Source organism: Maudiozyma barnettii, assembly GCF_903064755.1.
Source record: "Maudiozyma barnettii strain CLIB 1767 genome assembly, contig: KABA2_02, whole genome shotgun sequence".
Lineage (NCBI taxonomy): Eukaryota > Fungi > Ascomycota > Saccharomycetes > Saccharomycetales > Saccharomycetaceae > Maudiozyma > Maudiozyma barnettii.
Genome location: NW_024545239.1, coordinates 1,286,480 through 1,313,080, shown reverse-complemented (window position 1 = coordinate 1,313,080; position 26,601 = coordinate 1,286,480). Strand labels below are relative to the sequence as shown.

The 26,601-nt window shown below is 32.1% G+C and overlaps 8 protein-coding genes across 8 annotated transcripts; 3 read left to right on the top strand and 5 right to left on the bottom strand.

The window, feature by feature from the left end:
* Positions 1 to 1,389: 1,389 nt before the first annotated feature.
* ARO3 (3-deoxy-7-phosphoheptulonate synthase ARO3) lies at positions 1,390 to 2,514 on the top strand (the record flags this gene model as incomplete). The annotated part of the gene is made up of 1 exon (XM_041549232.1): positions 1,390 to 2,514. The coding sequence occupies one exon, from the start codon at positions 1,390 to 1,392 to the stop codon at positions 2,512 to 2,514; it is 1,125 nt and encodes a 374-aa protein (XP_041405166.1).
* Positions 2,515 to 2,819: 305 nt separating this feature from the next.
* On the bottom strand, positions 2,820 to 4,385 carry EHD3 (mitochondrial 37S ribosomal protein mS47; the record flags this gene model as incomplete). Its single annotated transcript, XM_041549231.1, has 1 exon — positions 2,820 to 4,385. The coding sequence occupies one exon, from the start codon at positions 4,383 to 4,385 to the stop codon at positions 2,820 to 2,822; it is 1,566 nt and encodes a 521-aa protein (XP_041405165.1).
* Positions 4,386 to 4,872: 487 nt separating this feature from the next.
* Positions 4,873 to 7,743, bottom strand: KABA2_02S12320 (uncharacterized protein; the record flags this gene model as incomplete). The annotated part of the gene is made up of 1 exon (XM_041549230.1): positions 4,873 to 7,743. The coding sequence occupies one exon, from the start codon at positions 7,741 to 7,743 to the stop codon at positions 4,873 to 4,875; it is 2,871 nt and encodes a 956-aa protein (XP_041405164.1).
* Positions 7,744 to 9,874: 2,131 nt separating this feature from the next.
* Positions 9,875 to 11,653, top strand: KRS1 (lysine--tRNA ligase KRS1; the record flags this gene model as incomplete). Its single annotated transcript, XM_041549229.1, has 1 exon — positions 9,875 to 11,653. One exon carries the CDS (start codon positions 9,875 to 9,877, stop codon positions 11,651 to 11,653), a length of 1,779 nt encoding a protein of 592 aa, XP_041405163.1.
* Positions 11,654 to 12,129: 476 nt separating this feature from the next.
* KABA2_02S12276 (uncharacterized protein) lies at positions 12,130 to 15,387 on the bottom strand (the record flags this gene model as incomplete). Its single annotated transcript, XM_041549228.1, has 1 exon — positions 12,130 to 15,387. One exon carries the CDS (start codon positions 15,385 to 15,387, stop codon positions 12,130 to 12,132), a length of 3,258 nt encoding a protein of 1,085 aa, XP_041405162.1.
* Positions 15,388 to 17,997: 2,610 nt separating this feature from the next.
* Positions 17,998 to 18,693, top strand: RSM10 (mitochondrial 37S ribosomal protein uS10m; the record flags this gene model as incomplete). The annotated part of the gene is made up of 1 exon (XM_041549227.1): positions 17,998 to 18,693. The coding sequence occupies one exon, from the start codon at positions 17,998 to 18,000 to the stop codon at positions 18,691 to 18,693; it is 696 nt and encodes a 231-aa protein (XP_041405161.1).
* Positions 18,694 to 18,973: 280 nt separating this feature from the next.
* KABA2_02S12232 (uncharacterized protein) lies at positions 18,974 to 19,453 on the bottom strand (the record flags this gene model as incomplete). Its single annotated transcript, XM_041549226.1, has 1 exon — positions 18,974 to 19,453. The coding sequence occupies one exon, from the start codon at positions 19,451 to 19,453 to the stop codon at positions 18,974 to 18,976; it is 480 nt and encodes a 159-aa protein (XP_041405160.1).
* Positions 19,454 to 20,528: 1,075 nt separating this feature from the next.
* NRG1 (transcriptional regulator NRG1) lies at positions 20,529 to 21,635 on the bottom strand (the record flags this gene model as incomplete). The annotated part of the gene is made up of 1 exon (XM_041549225.1): positions 20,529 to 21,635. The coding sequence occupies one exon, from the start codon at positions 21,633 to 21,635 to the stop codon at positions 20,529 to 20,531; it is 1,107 nt and encodes a 368-aa protein (XP_041405159.1).
* Positions 21,636 to 26,601: the final 4,966 nt, after the last annotated feature.

Genomic DNA, 26,601 nt, shown 5'->3' with positions numbered 1-26,601 from the left:
ACACTGGACGAGCATATCTTATGCAATGTTCAATCCCAGAGCTTACTCTCAATTCTTAGAAGATTATACACCAAGATGGTTCACTAGGAACTCCGACGAGACAAGTAGTTATTCACTGAGATTAGGCTTCGTTAAACATACTGTACATTATAATTACTTTCTACTAGATGCATTACAGGATTATAAAGTAAAGTTCATAATGTCACTTGGTGTAATTGTCTACTGTCACATCATTTTCTTGTTTTTTTTGGGTCCTGCAGATTTACATAATAAAATTGGTAACATCAAGCCATTTGACACTTTTTTTTTAAAATAAAAAGTCCCTTAATCTTTCTATTAGAGAGTGCTGCCCTTAATTGAATTGAAAGTTTCTTAGCTATATATTTTATCTGTCATTTTAACAAGTATGCAACCAAAACAAGGTTTCAACTCTGCGACTCGCAGTCCAACCCTAAGTAAATGTTTCAATATACGTAAAATGACGTTAACTAGTCAATTACTAATTAGTATGACACATCGTTGATTAAGATTCAAAAAAAAAAAAAGAAAAGTAACAAACCGTATTACTCACTGCCCCACAAATTCGAAAATACTCACAGAATTCGCAGGTTCTACAGTAGGTCTATCGTTGACATTTTAAACTGCACCGGTTCTTCCATTTCTTAGGCAAGAAATCAAAGTTACAACTTTCAGTTCCTAACAATGTGTTCTAAAACAAACAACCTGATCGGTTGGCTCATCATCTCTTTCGATATAGCCAACGTCATATGCTGTCGACTCTCTCAGGGAATAGTACAGGTATTCCACGTTTCTACTACGAATTACTCTTTAGCTATCCTCCACGATGGCACAATAGCATTTGCATATCAAAAGTGAAAAATTTTCTTTTTTTTCTCTTCTTCAGCTTACCAAAGCGCTGTTCTTTTGGGTGCGCGATGAAAGAGAGTGACAATGAAAATTTTTGGTTGGACATGTTTGGTAAGCCAAAAGTATACGGAGAGAGACTCAGGCAGAAGCTACCTTTCCAATAGAGTTTAGTTGACTCATACATGGACAAACTGGTAAGGAAGCAAACCAAACATTTGATACCAGTTACTTTCTTGGAATTAGTAGCTAATTAGGATTATAGTTGTGGGATGAAACTTTTTTGTTTTTTTATTGGGTTACTGTACATTCATGGGGAAAACATTTATTTGCTGAATTGATTCACTTCCAATTTACAAGATTATATAAGAAGTTGATTTAAACATAAAAGTACAATTTATTGATTCCTATTTTCGAAGTTGAAAATAATTGTAAACTGTTAAAGATACTAAAGTATATCATACATACATATTACTCGACTCATTTATAGTCATACCCATACACTTACATACACATATAAATACAATGTTCATTAAAAACGACCACGCTGGAGACAGATCCCGTCTAGAAGACTGGAGAATTAAAGGTTACGATCCATTAACCCCTCCTGATTTATTACAACATGAATTCCCAATTTCTGAAAAAGGTAAAGAAATAATCGTTAACGCTAGAGAAAATGTTTGCAAAGTTCTGAATGGTGAAGATGACCGTATGGTCATCGTTATTGGTCCTTGTTCCATTCATGATCCAAAGGCTGCTTACGAATACTGTGACAAATTGGCCAAGATTTCTAAGAAATTAGATAAGGATCTTTTGATCATCATGAGAGCATACTTAGAAAAGCCAAGAACCACTGTTGGTTGGAAGGGTCTAATCAACGATCCAGATATCGACAACTCTTTCCAAATCAACAAGGGTCTGCGGGTATCTAGAGAAATGTTCACCAAATTGGTTGAAAGTCTTCCAATTGCTGGTGAAATGTTGGATACTATCTCTCCCCAATTTTTAAGTGATTGTTTCTCTCTAGGTGCTATTGGTGCAAGAACTACTGAATCTCAATTACACAGAGAATTGGCCTCCGGTCTATCTTTCCCAATAGGTTTCAAGAATGGTACCGATGGTGGCCTACAAGTTGCTGTAGATGCCATGAGAGCTGCTGCTCACGACCATTACTTCTTATCTGTTACCAAACCGGGTATTACTGCTATTGTCGGTACCGAAGGTAATGCAGACACTTTTGTCATTCTAAGAGGTGGTAAGAACGGTACTAACTTCGACCCAGAGAACGTTAAGCTTGCTAAGGAACAACTAGCGAAGGCTAACTTGATCGACCCAACCAATGATGGTAAGAAGAGAAGAATCATGATCGATTGTTCTCACGGTAACAGTAATAAGGATTACAAGAACCAACCAAAGGTTGCCCAATCTATTTACGAACAATTAACTGCTGGTGAAGATGCTCTATGTGGTGTTATGATTGAATCCAACCTAGTTGAAGGTAGACAAGATGTCCCACCAGAAGGTGGCAGAGAAGGTCTAAAATACGGTTGTTCTATCACTGATGCTTGTATTGGCTGGGATAGTACCGAGCAAGTTCTAGAACTATTAGCTGAAGGTGTCAGAAACAGAAGAAAGACCCACCAAAAATAAATTAGATAAATTCGAAATATTTGGAGGAAAGTTGATTGATATATAATGAAAAATCTTCTCTCTCTTAATTTTTATTTTACTTCTTCTAATGTAATATTCTATTTAAGTATCTAGTTCTACATACACATATGTTTTTAATTAAACTATATCACCCCCTTTCAAATTACTGAAAAAGGAATTTTCTTTTACTATCTTCAGCAAAAAAACAACTATTGAATTGTTAGAAAAATATTAATAGAGAGTATTTACACGGTATATATATTTAATAGATTTTTTTTGTTTGATAATGAGCAAAAAAAACAAATTTAATCAACCCATTTCAGTAGCGAAGCTTTTTCAGTTGGTTTACACTTTCTTCTAATGATATTATTTAAAATATATCTTACACCCACTTTATCTTTAGTAAAGACATTATTGTTCATGAAGTATTGAATTAGTGATTCCTTGGTAAAGTCTTTTTTTGATATCAGGTTTTTAATAAAACTTTCTGTTGGTAATTGGTATTTACCATGGAACGGATAATTATTCCAAGTAACATCTACATTATTCTTCAATAGGGATATTGGAATCGATGGTTTTGGAGATGTCAATGAAGTGACTTGAGTCGATAAAATTGCCTTTAAATTATTCTTCCAAGGGTATGGCTCTCTATTTTTCAAATTTAATTTGTGATTAGTGGCCTCTGAAAATTCTGACAATCCATCAACATTGTTATGACACATGTTAGCTGCTGTGTATAAGTCTCTCCTTATTGATGACTCGATATGGTCTTTAGAGTTATCTTGCAATAATCTAATGACAAGGTCCATGGAAGTAAATGATTTTTTGGACAACCTATCTTTTATTTCAAGGGCAAAATTTTTGGCATCAACAGAACCTTCAAAGGATTCCAAGTTACGGATAATGTCATTAATGTTCTGTACTTTTGTAATGTTGAAACATTTCTCAATAACATCAAGTTGTACATCTGAATATCTAAACTTGTAATTATCTGGTAATTGATAACTATACTCTTTGATAGAGTTATTAATAATATTCATCATCTTATCACCTCTATCTTGCTTATCTGAATATTTATCACTTTGACGGAAAACATCAACTTCTGTGACTTCACCTAATCTTCTCTCAAGGTTTACTAAATTCTCATGTGTAACGTAATGTGAGGCTAAACCTAATGTGTAGGCATCTTCACCATTTAAAACATCACCAGTTAGGCATAAATATGCTGCCATCTGAGATTGATTGTTACAAATTGTGATAATTCTTGGTAGCGCAAATGTTACACCAACATCAGGGAAGAAACCAATATCCATTTCCGGCATAGCCCATTTCGTATACTCTGTAGCAATACGGAAGGGTGTATGGATGGATAAACCGACACCACCACCCATAGTAATGCCATCCATAATTGAAACGATTGGCTTATTAAACGTCGATAATTGAAAATTTAAAGAATATTCATGTTGGAAGAATTCGACAGACTTGTTATAATCCTTAGCCAAATTCCATGAAGCAACTGTTGCAACGTCACCACCTGCACAGAAGGATCTCTTCCCGTTGGATGATTTTAATATAACTAAATTGATCATGTCAGACTTAGAGTATTCATTTAAAGTGTTAAACATCATAGAACACATATTCGTATTTAAGGCATTTAATTTCTGCGGTCTATTTAAAGTGACCACTCTTGCAGTATCTCTAACTGTGAACAATACTTGAGGTGGTTCAACAGGAGTAGAACCATTATTGGAAGTTCCGGTAATATCGCTTGAAGCTTTAGTAGACATAAACATTGTTGTTCTAGTATTTCTTAAAAAATTAATCGAATTGGACTTTAGTAGTGAGGTTTTCCTTACCGACCCTCTCAACATTTTCAAATATACTAAATTAGGGTATGAACAAAATGAAAAAGAATTATTGCTAATTTATATTAAAATTAGTATGTACACAAAATAGTGATAAGTGGAGTATTTACAAATTGGAGTAATCCTAAAATATATCTGAATAAACTAAGAAAATACCCCAATCATGCATTAAATAATTTAAAATATCCAATAATCAAACCCGACAATTCCCTTTTTTATCACAATTAGTATAAACCTCTTTTTTTATTTTATTTTTTTTAAAAATCGGTTTGTTTTCTTCGCCTCGAACTACATATTGACGGAGAACTACATCGCGGTAATATCTATTGGGGGATTGATATTAAATGTTAGTTGAATCCTAGTCTCAGATGCAACAAGGAATGCTAAATGTAATAAGAAGGATAATATTTATAGCATGAGTAATTATATCTATTTATTTATCGTTTTATAATATGTAAAAGAAAATATGTACTGGTGTATATGCAGTTTTTTTCTATAATTTCTTATCTTGGCGGAACATCGAGAATAACGATCGTCTCTTATTGTTGTCATTGTTCATCATTACTTCTCTACGTGCCCTGTCAAGATCTAATGATTGCCTGGCCCTTGTAATAGATTTCTTGATCTCATCCGTATTAGTTACCACCATTGGTATACTACCGTTGCTCACATTCCGCTTGCTAAGTCTTTGTCTATCCAGTTCTGATCTCCCATTGTTATGATTCGCAACAACCTCGTTCTCATGAATACTTTGGTCCTTCAAATCAGAGACAAACCCCATCTTATGCATTTTTAAATCTAGAGATTTTCTTTTTATCTTGTCCAAGTCGATGTCGATACTTTCAGTTGTAGGTCTCTCCAATAACACATTTGGCTTGTTATTCATACTGGCAGTACGCCTCACCCCAGAACTATCGTGTCCAGAATTTCGATGTGGTCGTCCATGTTGTGAATGATGATGTGCATGCCTTGTTCCGACATCTACATCTGCTTGATCAATTTTTAGTTTTCCAGTTTTTGGATCTCTAAAATTTCCTACGTTTGAGGATATTTTGTTTTCTTCTTTCTTCTTTCTTGGATGGGGAGGAATCATCGGAGGTCTTAATTCGTCATACATATCATCTCTTAAAGGTTTAGTGGGCTTAGTTTGATAGTTCTGGTGATTATCCTGAGACAAACCATTTGTAGTTTGTGTTACTTGACCTTGGGGATTATTTGCTTGTGGAGTTGTAGTAGGTTTTTGCTTCATTTGTTGGGAAAGGTTTGCTGGTGGTGATACCTGAGGAATGGTAGTGCCTACTGGATTACTTATTTGATTATAGATCCTTTGATATGATGTCTGATTATTAGAACTAACATATTCCAGGTTGCCAGTGTTCGGTGATTCAGATGATGGGAACGATGGCGTCATCCTAGATTGTTCATTAACACTGAATGGAACATTCTGACTAGGCTTTTGTTGTTGTATTTGTCCTGTTTGCACTGTATAACTTTCTATATTTTTAGGGCTATTCGCATAAGCATTATTTTCTACAGGAGTTTGAATACGCGAATAATTTTGAGGTTGTTGAGTACTTATGGGAATCGCATTAGAAATATTCGGATATTGAGTATTGTTAATTTGCTGACTTTTTAGACCATCCCCAATTGCTGGAAATGGATTCGTCGATTTATGTTGACTAAATGTATTAGTAGTATTCTCAGACTGAATCATAGTTTCCTTCACTAAGGAATCCTGAGGAATCGGTTTAAATAATTTGTTAGAACTTGCGGATGTCTTTGCATCTAATATTTCAGGGTTAATAACTGTCTGATTTTGATTAATATCTGGGAACCTCATATTTGTTATATCTTCAGATCTATCATTATTGGCTTGATTTATTTCCTTGTCGATATACTTATTCAATTCACCGACACTTGGATAATAAGAGCTATCGTCCTTTAAATCCATTTCATTTAACTTCCCTTGCAAGTCATTGGTTCCATAGGATTCATTTGACATATTAGCACGTTTAGTATTTGTATCATCAAGAGAACTCATATCTTGAGAATGAGAAGATTTTTGGCCAATGGTGTCTGGTGTCGGGGAAGTTAATTTATCAGATGAGTTATTTTGATTTCCTTTCGGAATGGTTTGGTTCACCTGTGTCGATATAGGCGATGATACTCTCTGCCCTGGTAAGGGTATCTTGGACGCAATATCAAAGGAACTAATAAACATTTCATTTAAAAGATTATTTTCAGTACTTCCTAACTTCCCAGAATTCTGAGCCTTCTTCTTTTCCAATTCAAACATCTGAAATTGAATATTTTGTATTTTACTCTGAAAGTGAGTATAATTTTCAAAATTATATGCTCCAGATTCATATTTATCTTTAATCGGAACAGTAACACCCATAATTGAGCAAACCTGATACAAAACCTGGTAAATATTTGGCCTTAAATTTGGGTTTTCTGCCAGCATGATAATAATAAGATTATTTAGCTTAGAGCAGAATTTGTTTTGAGGAATCTCATACTTGGAATGTAATATTGCGAATTGACCTGTCATCTCAAAAGGAGTTGTGAAAAATAGAAGTTTATACAGTAATACACCAAGGGCCCATATGTCAGATTTCTCATTTACCGGCAAATATCTGTATAAATCTATCATTTCTGGAGATCTATATTGTGGAGTCGTATGAACATAAATGTTTTGTGTTAACATTGCAATATCTTGATGTGTTGTTACAATTTGGAATGTCTTTGACGTTGAACCGAAATCGCATAATTTGAAATTATTATCAGAATCAACTAGAACATTTTCAATTTTAATATCCCTATGCAACAAGGGTTCCGTTAAATAATGCATATTGCTCAATGCCAATGTTATATCGTACATTATTTTTACAACTTCTTTTTCTGACAGTTTTGTTGCTAATCTCTGATTCATATAGTCTAACAAGGATCCGTTGGGACATAACTCCATCAATAGCAATATTTCAAATCCAGTTGAATTATTATGCAACCTGGAGGCATTTGAGTCATAATATTGTATAATATTTGGAGATCCTTTTAATTTCTTCATAACGTCTACTTCATTTCTTAATTCGTTTAGTCCATTTTCATCATGGACAATAACTCTCTTCAAACATGCAACATCTCCTGGTTTCAGCGAATTTGGATTGTTGTTGTCATTTCCAAATTCATTTAAATATTCAACAAACTTAACAGAGTATATTTGAGCAAATCCACCTTCTGCAATATAATTTATAATTTCTATTTGATGTGTTCCAACAGAGATCAATTTCCCAGGTTTATATTTACTTGTCACATCAGGGTTCCCTTGTGTTGTCTGGGCATTCTGCGTAGGCATCTCAGACATGGTCTCGTTTCTTTAATATATTCCTAAATGTCGTATTATTACTTGAATTATGCGCCTTAAAAATATATATATAAAGTGGCAATACCAATATACAATCAGGTAACTTTTCCTTTTCACTGGTTGTTCAAATTATAAAGAAAATAAAAAAGAGCAAACTCAATACACTGAAACACAATTCTTTTTGATTTCAAATCAAACAATATTAAGGACAGAATGATACTAATGTAATAATTTATGTGATATTTAAATCAATGCAATAGAAAAGGACCAATTATAAACAAATGAAACTAATGCAGTGGCTTTGATTTAATTGTTTCTTTTCGAACCTCACTATTCAGTTGGTTAATGTAACTTATTTTTATTTTTAATTAATTTTAAATTGACCTTTTGATATTAAAAGAAGAATTATCAACATTAAATTGCAATAGATATGAAATTTTTTGTTCTTTTCTTCGACTTTCTTAATTTTTTTTACTTTATCTATATTAAACGTAATCGTTACCGATATTACTATCCCTGAGAGAGAGACAACCTACAGTTTCCAGGAATATAGCAATAATAACATTATAATAATAACAGCATTATATCCCGCTTTAGTCTTTAACACGGCCGAAAAGCACGAGCAAGGTAATACCATACGAACCATCCCTATTTTTTTCTCCTTCTTCTCCATTCAGTCTCGTTATGCCCAGAGGTTTTTTAGCAATCTTGAAATTAAAAACAAAAACAAAAATAGAGACAAAGAAAGCTGTTCTCTAAGCTGAATAGATATATTATAAAACAAAACAATATTTGTAACAGTGCCTATAAAATTCCAACATTTCAGAGAAAAAATGGTTACCCAAGTCATATTTCTACTAAAAATAACCTTTGGCGACACATATGAAAAATTTGGAAAGTATGCTGAACTAAAACAAGTTTAATGAAAACAGGGATCGTTATCTAAATATTGCAATTTATATTACATCTTGTTTTAGAAGATAAATGTCTTAAAATAACCCTACAGTACTTATTAGTACCTCTTCGGTCTAATCATTACAATTATACTGAAACAAATCAATATTCTTTTCCTTGAATGTTAAGGGAAGTAGAACATTAATCGTAACTGATATTTGTTGCGATGCTGATTTTATTTTCCATTTCAAACACACCTATTGAGATATCTGAATTCAAAACTCATTTAATATTGGAAATCAACTGGACAAAATTTTCTAATTGTAGCTTGCAATTGAAAAAGTTTGACTTTCCATTTTATCTTTTCTTTAATATATGGATATCTATATCTATATCTATCTTTTTGCCGCCGAACGTGAAGTTTATCTATGCGCGGCCCTTTATTGTACAACACACTAATAAACTCTCATAATAGAGTGATACCACTTAAATAGGGTCTCAAAAAACAACTGATCCTTATATATATTGGTGAATTTAATGTAATATGTTGTAAAGGAGTTATCTTTACATTATTATATTACTGATGTCTCATGGAATACTCACAGATATTTATAAATTATCTTGCTCTGGAAGGGTCTAATCCTCTTATTGTTAAACAAACAAACGAACAACTAGACCTTAAAATACTTCGTGACAGGTAAGAACCGTCTCAACATATATATATATACCATCGGATCGGATCATTAGCGTAATTATTATATCAATATATATATATATATAACATTGATTGCGACACACTTTATTATCACTATTAACGAATACGCTCTAAGTCCGGGTAACACCTCTCTATGCTGTTTCATTTCTTTTTCCACCGCAAAAAGAAACTCGATATAATATTCGTCTGGTGAAAAGTGAAAAATTTTATGGTCATCTCGAAGCGATGCAACTCACACTAGCAAATGTTAGTTAATGCGAGAACTATGTTCACATCATTAATCGCAAAGAGGAGGAGACAGACACACACACACACGAAGTCAAGTTTCTTTTTGTTGTCGACCAAAGATTAAATGCTTTTTTGATTATTTAATATTGTTATCGATTATTGTTACATATATATACCTACTTAAAATTATTTAATAATTTTTTTTATTTACATCTTGAAATTTTGTTGTATTTGTCTTTATTTTAGAACTTAACATCAAGTAACGAATCTTAATTCTCATAAAAACTAAGCAAGATGTCTGAAGCTGATGCCACTAAGAAAGTCACTGAAGGTGTTGCCAACCTACACCTGGACGATGTTACAGGTGAAATGGTCTCCAAGTCAGAATTGAAGAAACGTATCAAGATGAGACAAGTTGAAGCTAAGAAGGCTGCCAAGAAGGCTAATGCTAAGCCTGTCGCCGCTCCAAAGAAGAAGAAGGATGACGCTTTAGCTGATTTGGACCCATCTCAATACTTCGAAACTAGATCTCGTCAAATTCTAGAACTAAGAAAGAGTAACGAACCAAACCCTTACCCACATAAGTTCCAAGTCTCCATTACTAACCCAGAATTCTTGAAGAAATACGCTTATTTGAAGAGAGGTGAAACTTTACCAGAAGAAAAAGTCTCTATTGCTGGTAGAGTCCATGCTAAGAGAGAATCTGGTTCTAAATTGAAGTTTTACGTCATTCACGGTGATGGTGTTGATGTTCAAGTTATGTCTCAATTACAAGATTACGCTATCCAAGAAAATTACGAAAAGGATCATGATTTGATCAAGAGAGGTGATATTGTTGGTTTTGAAGGTTACGTCGGTAGAACTCAACCAAAGAAAGGTGGTGAAGGTGAAATTTCTGTCTTCGTTAGCCGTATCGAACTATTGACCCCATGTCTACATATGCTTCCAGCTGATCACTTCGGTTTCAAGGACCAAGAAACTCGTTACAGAAAGCGTTACTTAGATTTAATTATGAACAAGGACTCTCGTGGCCGTTTTATTACCCGTTCCAAGATTATCAAGTTCATTAGAAAGTTCTTGGATGAAAGAGATTTCATTGAAGTTGAAACTCCAATGATGAATGTCATTGCTGGTGGTGCCACCGCTAAGCCTTTCGTCACTCACCACAACGATTTGAACATGGACATGTTCATGAGAATTGCTCCAGAATTGTTTTTGAAGGAATTAGTTGTCGGTGGTATGGACCGTGTCTACGAAATTGGTAGACAATTCAGAAACGAAGGTATTGATATGACTCACAACCCAGAATTCACCACTTGTGAATTCTACCAAGCTTATGCTGATGTCTACGATCTAATGGACATGACTGAACTATTGTTCTCCGAGATGGTTAAGGAAATTACTGGTTCTTATATTGTTCCATACCACCCAGATCCAAACGATACCGAAAAGACTTACGAATTGAACTTCACTAGACCATGGAAGAGAATTAACATGATTGAAGAACTAGAGAAGAGATTCGATGTTACTTTCCCAGCCGGTGACCAACTACACACCGCTGAGACTGGTGATTTCTTGAAGAAACTATTGATTAAGCACAAGCTTGATTGTCCTCCACCTTTGACTAACGCCAGAATGCTGGACAAGTTGGTTGGTGAACTTGAAGACACCTGTATAAATCCAACTTTCATCTTTGGTCACCCACAAATGATGTCTCCATTGGCCAAGTACTCCAGGGATCAACCAGGTCTATGTGAACGTTTCGAAGTCTTTGTTGCTACAAAGGAAATCTGTAACGCTTACACTGAATTGAACGATCCATTTGACCAAAGAGCTCGTTTCGAAGAACAAGCTAGACAAAAGGACCAAGGTGATGACGAAGCTCAATTAGTTGATGAAGTATTCTGTAACGCCCTAGAATACGGTCTACCTCCAACTGGTGGTTTCGGTTGTGGTATTGATAGATTGGCCATGTTCTTGACCGACTCTAACACTATTAGAGAAGTTCTATTGTTCCCAACATTGAAGCCAGATGTTCTAAGAGATGAAACCAAGAAGGAAGAAAAGGCTTGATTCATTAGTTAGTTCTATCCTAAAATAATTCATATTTAGTTATATACACATATATCTGTATATATACCATATACCATGTCTTTATTGTACTATAACAATTAATCAATATTATAATATAATTGTTGTTCAAAAAGCAAAGAGAAAAATTAAAATGAAGGAACTTAATGTATTTTTGAATATTATTTAGAAATATTATATAAAATTAATGATTTATACGCTGTATAGAAATTTTTTTTTTTTGTATTTTGTTCGTATTTTTTTGGTAGATTTTTTTTTAGTTCTTCAATGTAATAATAAAAATTAAAATTAAGATTAAAACGAATTTAATGCAATAAACAATTTTGACTTAAATTGTAATGTGGACATTTTTAGAAAACGAACATTTTTTCTTAAATGTTAGATGCAAGGGTATATTAAATTATACTGCGATATAACAGTTATGCAAAAAATAGAAGTGTCAAATCAGTCAATGATTTTCACTTTTTTGGGTTGATAATAATATCAGTTCTAATGGTGGTGGAGGTACTGTATGCCTCGAATGGGTTCTTCATGTTACCACTTTCTAAATCATTCTCTGGATTTTGAGCCTTAGACTTCTTTCTGTAGTACACTCTCTTGAAATATTTGTATAGTTCACAACCAGCCCAGAATGCAACTGTGAATGCAATAGCCAGACCCCATTCATAACCGATTGGTCTATGTAAGAAGACTTTGTCGTTAATAACTGGAATGTAGACGACTGGGAAAGCTGAAGCAAAACCAAACATTATAGACCAGAATAAGAATTTGTTACTCCAAATGTCTCTGAAGAATTGTTTTACTGGTTCATCAGTTTCTGGCTTCATTCTAAAGAATGATCTACGCATATCGACAACTTCCCAAGCTAAAATCAAAGCACACCATGTCATGGTAGCAAAAGCACCGGAACGAGCCTTGTAGACAGGGTCACAAATGGAACTGTACTTATTGTTACAGTTTTGACCTAATTCACCAGAATCCTTACCATAAATAACACTGGTGAATGTAGCCATACAAGCACCAGCCATCATTAAACCGTATACAAACATATCTGCAATAACCTCCCATGTAAAGATACCAGCTTTTGAATCATTAGGTGGTCTTTCCATTAAATCTGGGGCGGCTAATTCTAGACCAAGACCCATAGCAGGGAAACAGGATGTAACCACGATAACCCATAAGACTTCAACAGGAGATAATGGGAACACAGATTTATGTTGAGAATCAATGAAAACTAAACCAATGATAAGATACAGAGCTTGGGCAACATTTTCGGCCAATAATTGTAAGACAAACTTTTGAATATTGTCACTCATTCTTCTACCTTCTTCAACAGCATTAAGAATAGAAGCAAAATTGTCATCTCTTAGGACAATATCAGAGGCTTCCTTAGCGACATCAGAACCATTAATACCCATGGCAATACCAACATTAGCCATTTTCAAAGAAGGTGAGTCATTAACACCATCACCAGTCATGGCACAGAATTTACCCCTACGATGTAAAGCCTCAATCATCCTCACTTTAGTCTGTGGAGAACAACGTGCAATAACCAAAGGTAACACAGGCAAATTATCAATTTCATCTTCGGATAAATCATCAAATTGAGTACCGGTCATAACCATAATATCAATAACATCCTTTGGGTAGTGGTAGAGATTGATTGGTAGGATACCAACTTCTTGTGCAATCGCTTTAGCAGTACCTGGGAAATCACCAGTTAACATACGAACATTGATACCTGCTTGATGGAACTTCTTGACGGCACCGGCAGTTTCTTGTCTTGGAGGATCATAAATACCAATTAAACCTAGGAATACCAATTTATCCTCAACAAACTCTCTGTTTGAAGTCAATTTCTCTTTAGTCTCAGGGGACAATTCATCATTGTGGAAAGATTTTGATGCAAATGCCAGAACTCTTAAGCCTTCTGCAGATAAAGTATTAACATTCTTTTGGATAAAAGCCTTATCAGTCTCAGTTAGATGTAGTAGAGTATCCTGATTATCACCATACCAATAGGTACAATTCTTTAAGACACCTTCAAATGCACCTTTTGTAAAGACTTCAGTAGTGTCGTTTCTATTATCATTATAGACAGCAGACATTCTCTTGATTGTAGAATCGAATGGGAATTCAGCCAAATGTTGGAAGTCAGCATTTTCATTATCAATCTGTTCTTCTGATTGAGATTCCAAGTCATCAGCCATTTCACCATTTGGAATACTTTCACCTGTCAAAGTAGATCTTGGTAGATCCATTCTTGAAGCAAACACTTGGATAGCAATTTCAGTTGGATCACCATGAACAGTCCATTTATTTTCTGCATTTAAGAAAACTTTAGCAATGTTAGCCAATGTTGCAGTTTCTAACCATTTAGTAAACAGTCTTGGATCTAGTTGTTCAGGTAAAGTCTTCTTTAAATAATGATTCTTGAACCCTTGAAGGATACCTACATCTTCTTCTTCTTCATTCTTAAATTCATATGGAGATTGTCTTGGAATCAAATTAATACTCCCAATAGTTGGATTAAATGGTTCATTAGAGTCATTTACTGTGATAGTACCAAAATTAGGTATCCAAACTTGTCTTGCAATCATTTTCCCTTGAGTTAAAGTACCAGTCTTATCGGAACAAATATCATTAACTGCACCTAAGGCCTCTAAGGAATCTAGTCTTCTGATGATGACGTTTCTTGAAGCCATCACTGAGGCACCAACAGACATTGTGATAGTTAGAACCACAACCAATGATGAAGGAATCATTGACAAAGCAACACAAATGGCATATATGGCTACACCTTTATCAACATCGAATTTTTGAGAAGCCATAACGACGATAGCAAAGATTACAGCCACGAAAAACAATAGAACAGCCAATTTTGATAATTTTCTGTGTAATGGAGTTCCCACAGTGGTACCTAAGAATGCACCACAAGATTGTTTAATAGTAATCCAAGAATTCTTCCAAAATGAATAATTAGGATTTCTTGAGATTAAACCTTCATCAGTAGTTAAAGATTTAGCAATCTTACCAATTTCTGTATTTAAACCAGTCTTAATAACAACACCAATGGCTCTACCTTTAACGACACTAGATGAAGAATAAGCCAGATTAATACGATCACCAACAGGCGTATGTTCACCCTTAGGGAATACTAAATCACAATCCTTTGAGACAGGTAAGGCTTCACCAGTTAAAAGTGCTTCATCAGTTTCAAAATTTTGCATTGAGATTAAACGTAAATCAGCTGGAATAGTATCACCAACTTTCACTGAGACAATATCACCTGGTACAACTTCTTTAGATGAAATGATTTCACTATTACCACGTCTAATAACATGAGCATTTGGAGAACTTAATTGTTTTAAAGAGTTCATAGTCTTTGAAGCTTTATATTCTTGAACTAAACCAATAACAACATTAACACCTACGACAAAAGTAATAACACCACCAGTAATCCAATCATGAATTGCAAAAGAGATAATCATAGAAATGAAAAGAACTAAAATCATAGCATTACAAAGTTGATGAATAATCATTGCTTTATAATCGATCTTTGAATCATCACCTAGACTATTTTCACCAACTTCTTTAAGGATTTGATTAGCAACTTCATTGTTTAAACCATTTTGTTCATCTGTGTGAAAGAATTGTAAAGTTTCATCTTTAGTTAAGGTATGGAAATCAGCAAATTCATAATCGAAAGTGCTCATAATCAATAATAAAATCGATCTTTCTTTTCTTGTTCTCTTTTTTAATAAGATTAATAAAAATAAATTTGTTTTGTAATTTGTTTTGTAAAAAGGATAATATTATCTATTTAATAAATTGTAGATTTTTTTTAAAAAGAAACACTAAAATAATAAAAATAAAAACAAATATTTTTGTAGTTGTTGTATATCTATTAAATGAAGATAATAATATTAATTTTTTATAAGAAATTATATAATAATTTTTTTCTCTTATAATATAAATGTAATATAACAAATAGGTTGAGACTATGTATATGTATATATATAATATATATTATAATATTATATATTTAATAAAGAAGGAAAAAAAAGGGTTACAGGAAACTTATTCTACTTTTGGTAATTGAAGATAGGAAGGTGGACCCTTCCCTTATATATATTTTTAAAAACTAAAAAGATTATAAAATTTTCGATGCTTATTATCATAGTAAAATAACGAGAGAGAATTAGATATGCAACCTAATAAAGAACGTACGTAATTACATAGATAATTAAATTGTATATACGGCCAAGACCACACACAATTAACTAAAAAGAAAAGACAAAGAGAGAAGGAAATCATCTTTTTTGTTTTTCAACCAAGAGAATATAGATATACTTTATTTTACAAATAATTGCCGCACAGAGAAAATAATAGCATGGGAAACTCATCGGTGTTTCTTTCTTTGTTCTGCAACATATTCTTTGTGGTCCCGCACCGCATGAGACGGTGCACACGCAATTTCTGTTTAGTTCACCCACCATTCCGCAATCAATATCGAGAGATAATAGCCGTACGATTATAAAGATATGTGATAATAGGTGATGAAGAACGATCACAATAGGTGGCGAAGTAACTAAAAGAGAATAAATAACCTATTTGAAGTGATAATACTAGTTTTTTTGATCACTAGTAAAGGTAATGGTAATGGACTTTGATTAGTCAGTCACGTTTTTCGAAAAAGATTTCAAAGAGTGACTAGGTTCCTCATGTGTAGCGAGAGAGAGAGAGAGAGAGAGAGAGAGAGATACAGCTTAAATGAACTCATTATGGTTGATATGTATGATGATAGTAATCTTGTATTAAATTGGAAGAGATAGAGTTGTCTAAGTTAATAAAATTTAAGGGTGCAAACGTTATTGTTCGGACAATGATTGTTATTACCGTTATAGTGAGGGGTCATGAAGTTATTCTTATAGTTTGGATGTCTGTGCGGCATTCCGCGGAGAAAGGATTTCGTGAGGGATGACCACATCTCTTCCGGTTTTCTTTAGGCTTCTATTGTACTTACCGTTAATTATCATCATAGAGATGAGAATGTTTAAGATGAATAATCATTAATCTGCCAAGGATCATATCACTACTACTACCACTGCTACTACTAATATTAAGTGATTCGCAGTAGAGGCAAGTCCGACCTCCCCCCCTCCCCCTCACAATTTTCTTAATACTATATACTATAAATTTAGGGGAAGAGGAGCAGAGAGCGGAGAGGGGGAAGGAGGCGAAGGACCACTTAGTACGGCGCAAAGGGTGTATGAATAAAGGTGATAGATTATTCAGCCACGTGGATGGCTGACAGATAAACAACTTTGGTAATTGTAGTAATGGGTATTATCACGATAATGATTGGATACAGCTTATTCTAGAAGTAATTTATTAGAATATGGAGAAGTATATTTCTCCATACCAACAACAATAGAAACTCATATACATATCTATATTTCATATCTATATTGTTTATTATGTGCATACATTTAGAAGAAAGCGATAAGATAAGATAAGATAAGATAAGATAAAATAAGATAAAATAAAGGTTATTACATATATTTTTTCTATTTCATTTACGGAAACTAGAAGAAAATTCACTTTCATATCGTATTTACGATTGAATCGATATGACATCTAATCTAGAGTTTTTATGTATACTTTCCGAATTATTCAATACTAATTAAATAATCAAAAAAACACCCGTAACGAAACACCAAAAGACAAAACAAGATATCTTTCCACTCTAACACCATTTCGAAAGTAGTTCTTAACACATAAAATATTTATTCAGTTAAAAGTCATTGCAGATATATATTTGCACATATGTTACCTATTATTGGACTCTTACGAGGTGGAGGAAATATACTATAATCAACTTAACATTTAAAATACAAACAAACAATGAATTGTATTAAGTGAATAAAATTTGCTATCAAGTCTTATTTTGACCTTTGTACTAACATGGCTTTTTCAAAAATATATATATGTAAACTTCTTAATTACTGTCATTAGGTATCGAGTTTTTAATAATAAATAATATCATTGTATACGATTAAGTATATATTGTTTCCACTATGTAAAGATTTAAAAAAAATCAAAACGAATAGAAATTACTGGAACATTAGGCGTGAATTTCGGACAACTTCCCAATATTGAAACAAAAGCATACGATCGACTAATAGTAATTAATATATATAATAAGGTACTTCAAACAAATAGAAAACAAGAAGCATAAGTGATTAGTAATAAATTGTTGATACTATCTATCTCTGTTGACAACCACCTAGAACATACACGCTTCTTCAAGATATTTAAATCTTATGCTATCAAATATTTCTCGTGGAAGTATAAGGGTACTCCCCTCTGTTGCGAAATCATCCTTCCTTTTGAAAACAATAAGATTACAATCAACTACTAAACAAGATTATAATAATGAAAGTACACCTATCCTACAAAGCAATGTATATACTAATACTTCTTTAAAGGAACCAGAAAAGAAACCGATAGTAAAGAGTTTGGAGGCCATATATCAAGCTCCTATGAGAATTCCAATCGAACATGGTCATTTGATTGCAGATATACAATTAAGCTCATATGAACATCAGAATTTAGATTTTTTTATTAATTTCATTCAAAGAGTTGGATTCTACTTAGGAATACCTTTGACTGGTCCCAAACCATTACCAACTAGAAGAGAAAGATGGACTGTTATTAGATCTCCTTTTGTTCATGCTAAATCCAAGGAAAATTTTGAAAGACACACTCATAAAAGATTATTAAGAGTATGGGATACAAATGACGAAGTATTGGAATTATTTGTATCATATATTAAGAAGCATGCAATGACAGGTATTGGTATGAAATGCAACGTCTATAAAAGAGAACCGATTACTATTGATTTCGATAAAAACGAAGGATTACCAAGTACATTATCATCAAAGACTCCTAACACTGATGATGACCTAGTCAACGCAAAGGTTCTCGAATTATTAAACAGTCCGGAATTTAAAAAATAGATATATTCAAAACTTAAGTTATTATTGAAAGAAAAATAAAAATAACAACAAATGGTAATTAAAACGGTTCACTCAACCCTTGTAAATATATACAGAGATAATCACCTTTTCAAAATTCTTTATTCTATCTTCTTTTTTTAATGTACATAAACATAAATAAACTGTACATGTCATTTTTTTTCTATTTTTTTCTTGTTTTAGATATAATTAGAATATTATTATTTTCATTATTTAATAGGTATATCGTATATACAATGCTATAACTTTATTCCTTGTTTTATTATAAGTAAATACTATCGAAACCCTGAGAGGTCCCCATAGATGGTAGTCCAATGTATTTGAATTTATTAGGTAGAATATTAATCGGTTTTATTATAACATCTTTTTTAACAGGAATCGTATAATTAAATGGGGTAAAATCTTTTAATGTTTCTTTCCTATAATCTGGTAAATTCTTACACGGAATTTTTGTTATTATCTGATATGAATAAGGGGAACCCCATATGCTAACTCTCATAACATAATTATCGCTATCATGCATATATAAGATAGCACAATTTGTTATATAATCTCGAATAATTTCAACAACCTTTCTTTTCCGCTTACTTCTTTGAATAACAACACTTCTCTTGGCTTGTTGCCTCATAGACCGTATCAATATAAGGATATTCACTGTTAATTTAAATGTTAAAGCTTGGAAAAATTGAGAAGCTGAAAGGACTAGATATGTTATACTTTGATTATATTGTAATTTAAGCATCTTATACGTAAGATGCTTGATATGCAGTTATTAATTGATTTTATCTTTTTTAAAACATCAAGTTCTGTTAATAGGAACCAATTATTTAAAAACTTGTTTTCTACTTATAATTTTCGAAGTTATTTTTTGTACTAAGATTTTGTTAAATAATTATTTTACAAGTCAAACGTCACATTTACGTCACAAAATTCATGAAACCAAGCACGATGCGATAATGACACTTACTAGAAAAGGATTAATAAATATTAATAATAAGATCAGGGTTAAAAAGCTATGTCAAAGTTAATTTTTCCACCTATGTGTTTTCGGTTGAAGAAATTCATGTTGTTGTTGTAATTTTTTATCATCATTAAAAAATTATTAATATTTAATCCTTATTCGCACTCAATAATTGTCATTATTAATAGAAACATCGACCTATAAATAATGTAAAGTAATGGTCAACTAACCATGCCATTATATTCTTTATATTCCGAAAATGGTCAATTGTTCTACTTGCATGTTTGAACACAGTAAAGAAAGGAAACAAATATATCTATTTAGAGGGGGCCTCTTTATTTTGAATATGCGAATGCATCGCACTTTATATACTTTTCTCTCAACCGGAAATTTTCTTCTGAAAATTTTTTTCCCATATTTTTTGGGATGGCTACTACACCCAGAAACCCAGACAGATATGCAAAAAACCTATAGGGTTCAAGAAGATGCTAACTTAGAGCCATTTTGTTTTCATTGGAGCATCGCAGTCAGTTAAGATCAAATCAATACGCTTATTTTTAAAGGTGTTTTTTAAAAATGTTCTTCATTAAGAATATATAGTGTGATATAAAATTTAACTTTTTGCTATATAATAATACAAATATTTTTTTGGTTTTGTATTCAAAACTTTTCATTTAATATACATATATTTTTTGATTATTTTTGTTTTCTTATTTCTCTTCAAAAGAAAGAATGATATTATTATTAAAAAAAAAAAGTTTATTCTTTCTTATCTTGAAACTGTGAGTTCTTATTTTCATTAAATTTAGTCGTAGCGTCATTACGTGTAATTATACTTTTTAATCGTATGTTATTTTTATTTATATTGTTGGTCGTAATAGTTCATACCAGATGTTCTATTATCTTGCGATGCTTCAGCATATGTTATGATTTCATGAGTCCTTGGAGCACCATTATTATTCTTAAAATGTGTTCTGTAATGCTGTAAACAATTATCTTGTCTACTAAATCTTTGCTTACAATCATTATAAGGACAAGCATGATTTTTTTCTCCTGTATGTATTCTATTGTGTCTAGCCAAATGACCAGACGTAGTAAAACCCTTCGGACATACAGAACAACGGTATTTTCTACGTTGTTCTAATGAATCTTTTTTCGAACCAATAGCCTGAGTGGTTGTATTTTTGGATTTCTTATGACTTTTCTTTGTATAGCTTTTCTTACTATTTTTGGATGATATTGAGGAAACAGGAGATGAAGTTGCAGTATTTGTATTACTGCCAGTATTATCGTTAACTCCCTTTGCAGTTGATAACTCCATAGGAGTTCTAGGAATCGACATGTCTTGCATTGAAGTTCCAAAATGTATATTTTTAGCAAACCTTTCATTCAAAGAAATTGATGATGCTTGACTAATAGGTGTAACTGATGTAGTAAAATTGAAAGGAGTTGAGGACCTGCTCGATGTGTTACTACTAGCGATAGATTGGTTTCCAGGAGGGAACATTGAAATATTTTTAACAATGGGATTCCCTAATGAACCAAGGGATATCGATTGACTCTTTCTTGGATTTTCTTCCATATATGAACCTAAACCATTATTATTTCTAGTATAAATCAAATTATTTAAGTTTTCTCTATATTTGAAAGCATTTCGATCTAAAAGTTTTAATGAGTCAGTATCAAATATTTTAGATAAATCTGGAGAAGGTAACAATGTTTGACCTTTCAATTGATTCAGATTATTTGAGGCATCAACATTGATAACATGACTAGCATTTTTAATTGTTGATACCATTGAGTTTTCTATATTCATAGTAGTTAATGGCAAATTTGAATCGGATGACTCCTCCATTGAGTATGTTTGTTCATTTTTTAATTTGTCGTTATATGATGAAGGTAATTTATTATTATGTGACATTGTATTCATTTGTGAATTGGTATGTAAAAAATTTGTTGTCATAATCCGGTGTTTGATCTTTATACAATGTATTTAAATGAATGAAAACAAATCGAATAATTTAAATGAATGGAAAAAGTAATGTAATAACTTAAAAATGCTCTTAAAGCAAACAGACAAACTAAAAATGTGGATGAAGGTATGTTAGTAGTGTTTTTTATTTATTTATTATTTTTAATAAAAATAGAAGAACCAGCTAAAATATTTTAAAAAATAAAAATAAAAATAAAAATTGTAGGTACTAAATCGCACCTTATATTTCTTTAATATGTATCAGTTATTATCGATAACTCTTGACGTATTAAACCAAAACGAATAAATAAATAAATAAATAATAAATGAAAAAGAAATTGATGAATAGTATAAAATACTAAAAGTTAAGGTAAATAAATTATTAAGAAAATAAATAAATTCCAAGCAACTACCCCACTTTAAAAGTATCAATGGAAAATAGGAAAACTTTGAAAAAGGTCGAGTCTCTTTGCTTATATATAGATATAAATTCATTAATTTCTAATTTATTAATTAAGAGACGAAAAAAGTATAAAACCACAAATTTTTGAAATTAAATGAAGAAATAAAAAACTAGACAAGGAAACGATCCAAAAAAACGAATTAAAATACTTAAGATATTGCAGATTATTAGACTTTTACAAGTATCTCTGTGTGAAAATAAATGTGTCGGTGTAAGCGAATGTGAGTATACTTTTAATAATGCATAGATTATAAAATATATACAAATTTATGTGTAGCCACAACTATTCTTTACACTAAAAAACAAAGCAAATTAGATGTGAAATAAAGAAAGATATCAAATCAAATCAAATCGAATTAAAAGCTTAAAAAAAAAGGGAAACCCCCTCGTTTCTTACACTTTTATTGCAGAAGTAGTACAAAAGACAAACTAAAACTTATGTTTAAATAATCATCATACTATATTTTTATTATATGGGGTTTCCCCTTCCGCAAAAGAATCGCGAAGATGCCTAATAATGAGCTCATAATTTGCATATATTTAAAATAATATGAAGAGATAACGAAATTAATTTTTGCAAAAAATAAGGGCGTCCCATAAGCACACTGCGTCAGTTACTTGAAATGTATGTGTGGACTTCTCAAAAGATAGATACAAAAAGGTAGCGCAACTCGGACGGAGGGGGGTAAAGGTAAAGAAAAGAAAAACACAAAACAAACATATTACAGTCAATGAAGGGAGAAGAAAACCAAAAAACCCATTAAATATTGTAAAAGAGAAAAGACAAAAAGAAATGTAGGATGCCGCGTTAAAGTAATCTATATCTGTACAGAAACATATACAGGACCCCGGGAGGGGACAGAGATGTGATAGCACGATCGTTGTATGAGGGCGGGGTTCAGGCAGAGGGACCAGCAGGGCCCTGTAAAATTTTCGGCTCGAGACATAAGATGAGATGCGACAGCAAAAACGTTTTTATCTTTTCCAGTTTTGTAAATATTTTGTTGAGAGGGAGATAGATTTTTCTCATATTACTGAAAATGGTGGGAAGGAAAGGGTGGAAATGAAAGCGGGCGTGGGTAGCGAGTGGTATATCTGTTGCTATCTCTGTCTCTGTCTCTTTTGCTGTCTGATGCTCTCTCTTTCTGCAAGGAAGTTAATGTACTTTACGTTATCTACAAGGTACAGATGCGTCCAGGCTGACGATATCCCGCACACACACAAACTGAAGAAGGACGCATGGGCATTCAGAAAGATACAATATTGGGGCTGTGGTAGGGGAATTGAAGAAGGTTAAAAGCCTAAGAGGGACTAGCCGACATGTATACAGAACTCTTTCCAAGCTATTCATCGCTCAAATATAAAAATAAAATAAAAATGTGCCAATGAAAGAACGACATTGAATAAACCACAAATATTGTAATATGCCAATTATTTTCACGGATACATATTATTTTATTTTATTTTATATTATATTATATTATATTAATCATGTAATATGTATATTGTTGAGTTCGAATTAAATTATTTAATATTTAGAAATCAATTTAAAAGGAAGAAAATTCATACTTACTGAATGAACCATCTTCATTAAAAGAACGACCCCACCGGCTAGAAATAAGATGTTATGATATTTATGCTACACAGATGTTTGTTTATTTTCTTAAGTTGCAAATATGTGGGGAAAAGAATAAACATGTCTTGAAAGAGCAACATTTATTTTAAGCTTCGATAAGCTTCTTTAAACACTAAACACCCAAGCATTATTTAATTGTTCAGTCGTAGTCGTAGCCGTATAAGTATTCAATTTTTTATTCAAACCATTTAATTAGCAGTTCAATAAGCCCCTCTTTCCCTATTTAATCATTCGCTGGGCCATTTATGTGAGACATACTGTTGACTACAACACTGTTTTAATAATATTTCTTTCTCTTTTGAAAGAAAAAAGGAAATAAGGGCACCCTCAAGAAAAGAAAATGGGGGTATTAGTCGTATTACTGCTGTTCAAGACTTATGGACAAATCCATCTCATGGATCTACTTCTAAGTGATATCCTTATTATTTGAAATTACTGGTTTCAACCATATTAAATGAGTATATACACAAACATCTCGCATTAATGTTATGGAGACACTTGTTGTGATAAAAATTGAAGTTATTATACACATATAATGCCGTATTAGTAGGTATTTCAAAAAAACATGAACAAGTACAAATGTTACTATACAATGAAAAAGAAAACTTAATGACCAGTTCAAGTGATGCCGGTCTGCAAATTTAAAGACAACAACAATAACAACACGAAATATATTTGAGGGATCGAACAAAACCATGTAGGAAAACAAAGAAAAAAAGCAACCACCGTTCCTTAACCTGTTCTTGTAAGCCGGTCTCAGTTAATTCCTCGGGGATAAAAATTACAAAAAGCACATTAACCCCCGCCAAAAAGGGTTGGTATAACATGCATACCCACATCGAACAAAATAAGCTTATTTATTACGTTTGTCGTAAAATTATCGACAGGAATAAATATAGTGATGCAACTCAGTTAACTAAATAAAATTGTAGAGGTGAACGGAGATGAAATAATGCCCGTCGCCGGTGTAATAACACAAATACAGAAAAATGTAAGAAAACACTAAAAGGTGCTTAGCTGTGACCCATCTGTGCAAATTATTTTGCAGCGAGTGATCTTAAAATTTTCCTTCCGAACAAGTCACTGTTCCGAAATATAGAGTTTAAGCCGCTTCAAATCAATTAATTTAATAAGTTCCGACAACTTCCGTTGTTTTAAAAACGTTTAATTTGTAAAGACAAGATGGAGAACAACTTTGTTATTGAAACAAAAAAAAAGTCAAAATATAATAACATACGTACAAATTTATTAAAGGTTACGCAATATTTTTATAGTTTTATGAATTCTCTGCCATTTTCTGTGTGAACTGTTCAAGAATGTACGGTATTTCACTGCACTTGAAATTATCACTGACATCGTTGTTATTGTCTTTTCTTGACATGTAAAAAGACAATAACAAATAAAATTATATTTTTTTTATTGTAGATTGCATAGGAATATAAATAAGGTACTCTGCATTGTTTTCTGAATAACTATCAGTCATTTTTCTTTTCCACCAAGGTGGGTCCAGGTTCCCACGATATTCTTCTAGGCTCCATACCTTCAATTTCCCCGGTTCCTTTTCTTCTTCTTTTTTGTCAGTGGGGTGCGGTTTTCCTTCCAGGCTTTCAGAGGGGTTTTTCAAAGCCTCAATATTTTAACTGATGTATGATGTACTGTAACATTTTCTGTGTATCTCTCTCCATAATAATTAAATATTATTATCAGTTAGTACTGAGTATTGTTGACATATCACACCCAGACATATCGTATTAAATATTTTCATATGAAAAAATTATATCATTATTCATTGTATTGTTGTAACTGAATATAGCTTTTTTTCTATGAATATCTTAGAACACACTTCTCTGTGACGTAATATCTTCTTGCAATAATAATATCTTCTTGCAATAATAATACTGAGTTGAGAAAATTTAATTTTTTGAATAATTTGACAAAATAAAAAGAAAGATCTTTGAAGAACAAACATTATAGGTATGGGTCTAGCCACAATAAGAAGTGGTTGACCATTTACATTTACATTATACATTGTTTTCGTCTGTTACTGTGAATAAAAAGAAACTAATAAGATTACTATATGATATAATATTATGATTTTAACAAATGTTTTTCTTCTTTTGTAAAATTTTTACAATTATCCAATGCAACCGTGATTAAGGTAAAAAGATATTCATTTTTTTAGTTTTTTCTAAACTGAATTTTTTAAATTGGAAGAAAAAGAGAAATTTATTTCTCCATAGTAAAGTGATGTTTATATTTGACACATATCGACGACTATCTTATTATAATAGTACTGGATATCTTGTTAATATGGATTTTTTTATTTTATTGTCGTTGTCATACTTTCCAAATATAGTAATTGATAATATGAAGTAAATCATTTGATTTCTAATGAAATTCTTTATCCTACTGGTCGGTCAGACAGTTAAATCATATTTTTCTTTCTTTCTCATTTGATTATTTTATTGTGACATTTACACATAAATTTGCTAGAGAAAACTGATGCTAAAGTTCATAAACATACATAATTGTATTTCATTATCTATAACTTTAAAATATACATTCTTTTTATTACATTTATTCTTAGTAAAAAAAAGGAATTTGCAAATAATATAATACACATTTAACAAACCCGGTTATTTCTATTTTCATTAAAATGTTGATCTACCTATGTTGAACCAAAACAAAAATAGTTCGATGCCCACAAGAGAAATTTCGATGACTGCACTTCTTAAGAAGAAAACTAATTTTCTATGTAGTGCCTATTTGACTCCGCTTTGTTCTTTAGATATTGTATTCAATACACAAAAAAGTATCACCATATTTTAATTTTCAATGGAAATTATGTAGGGAAGAAT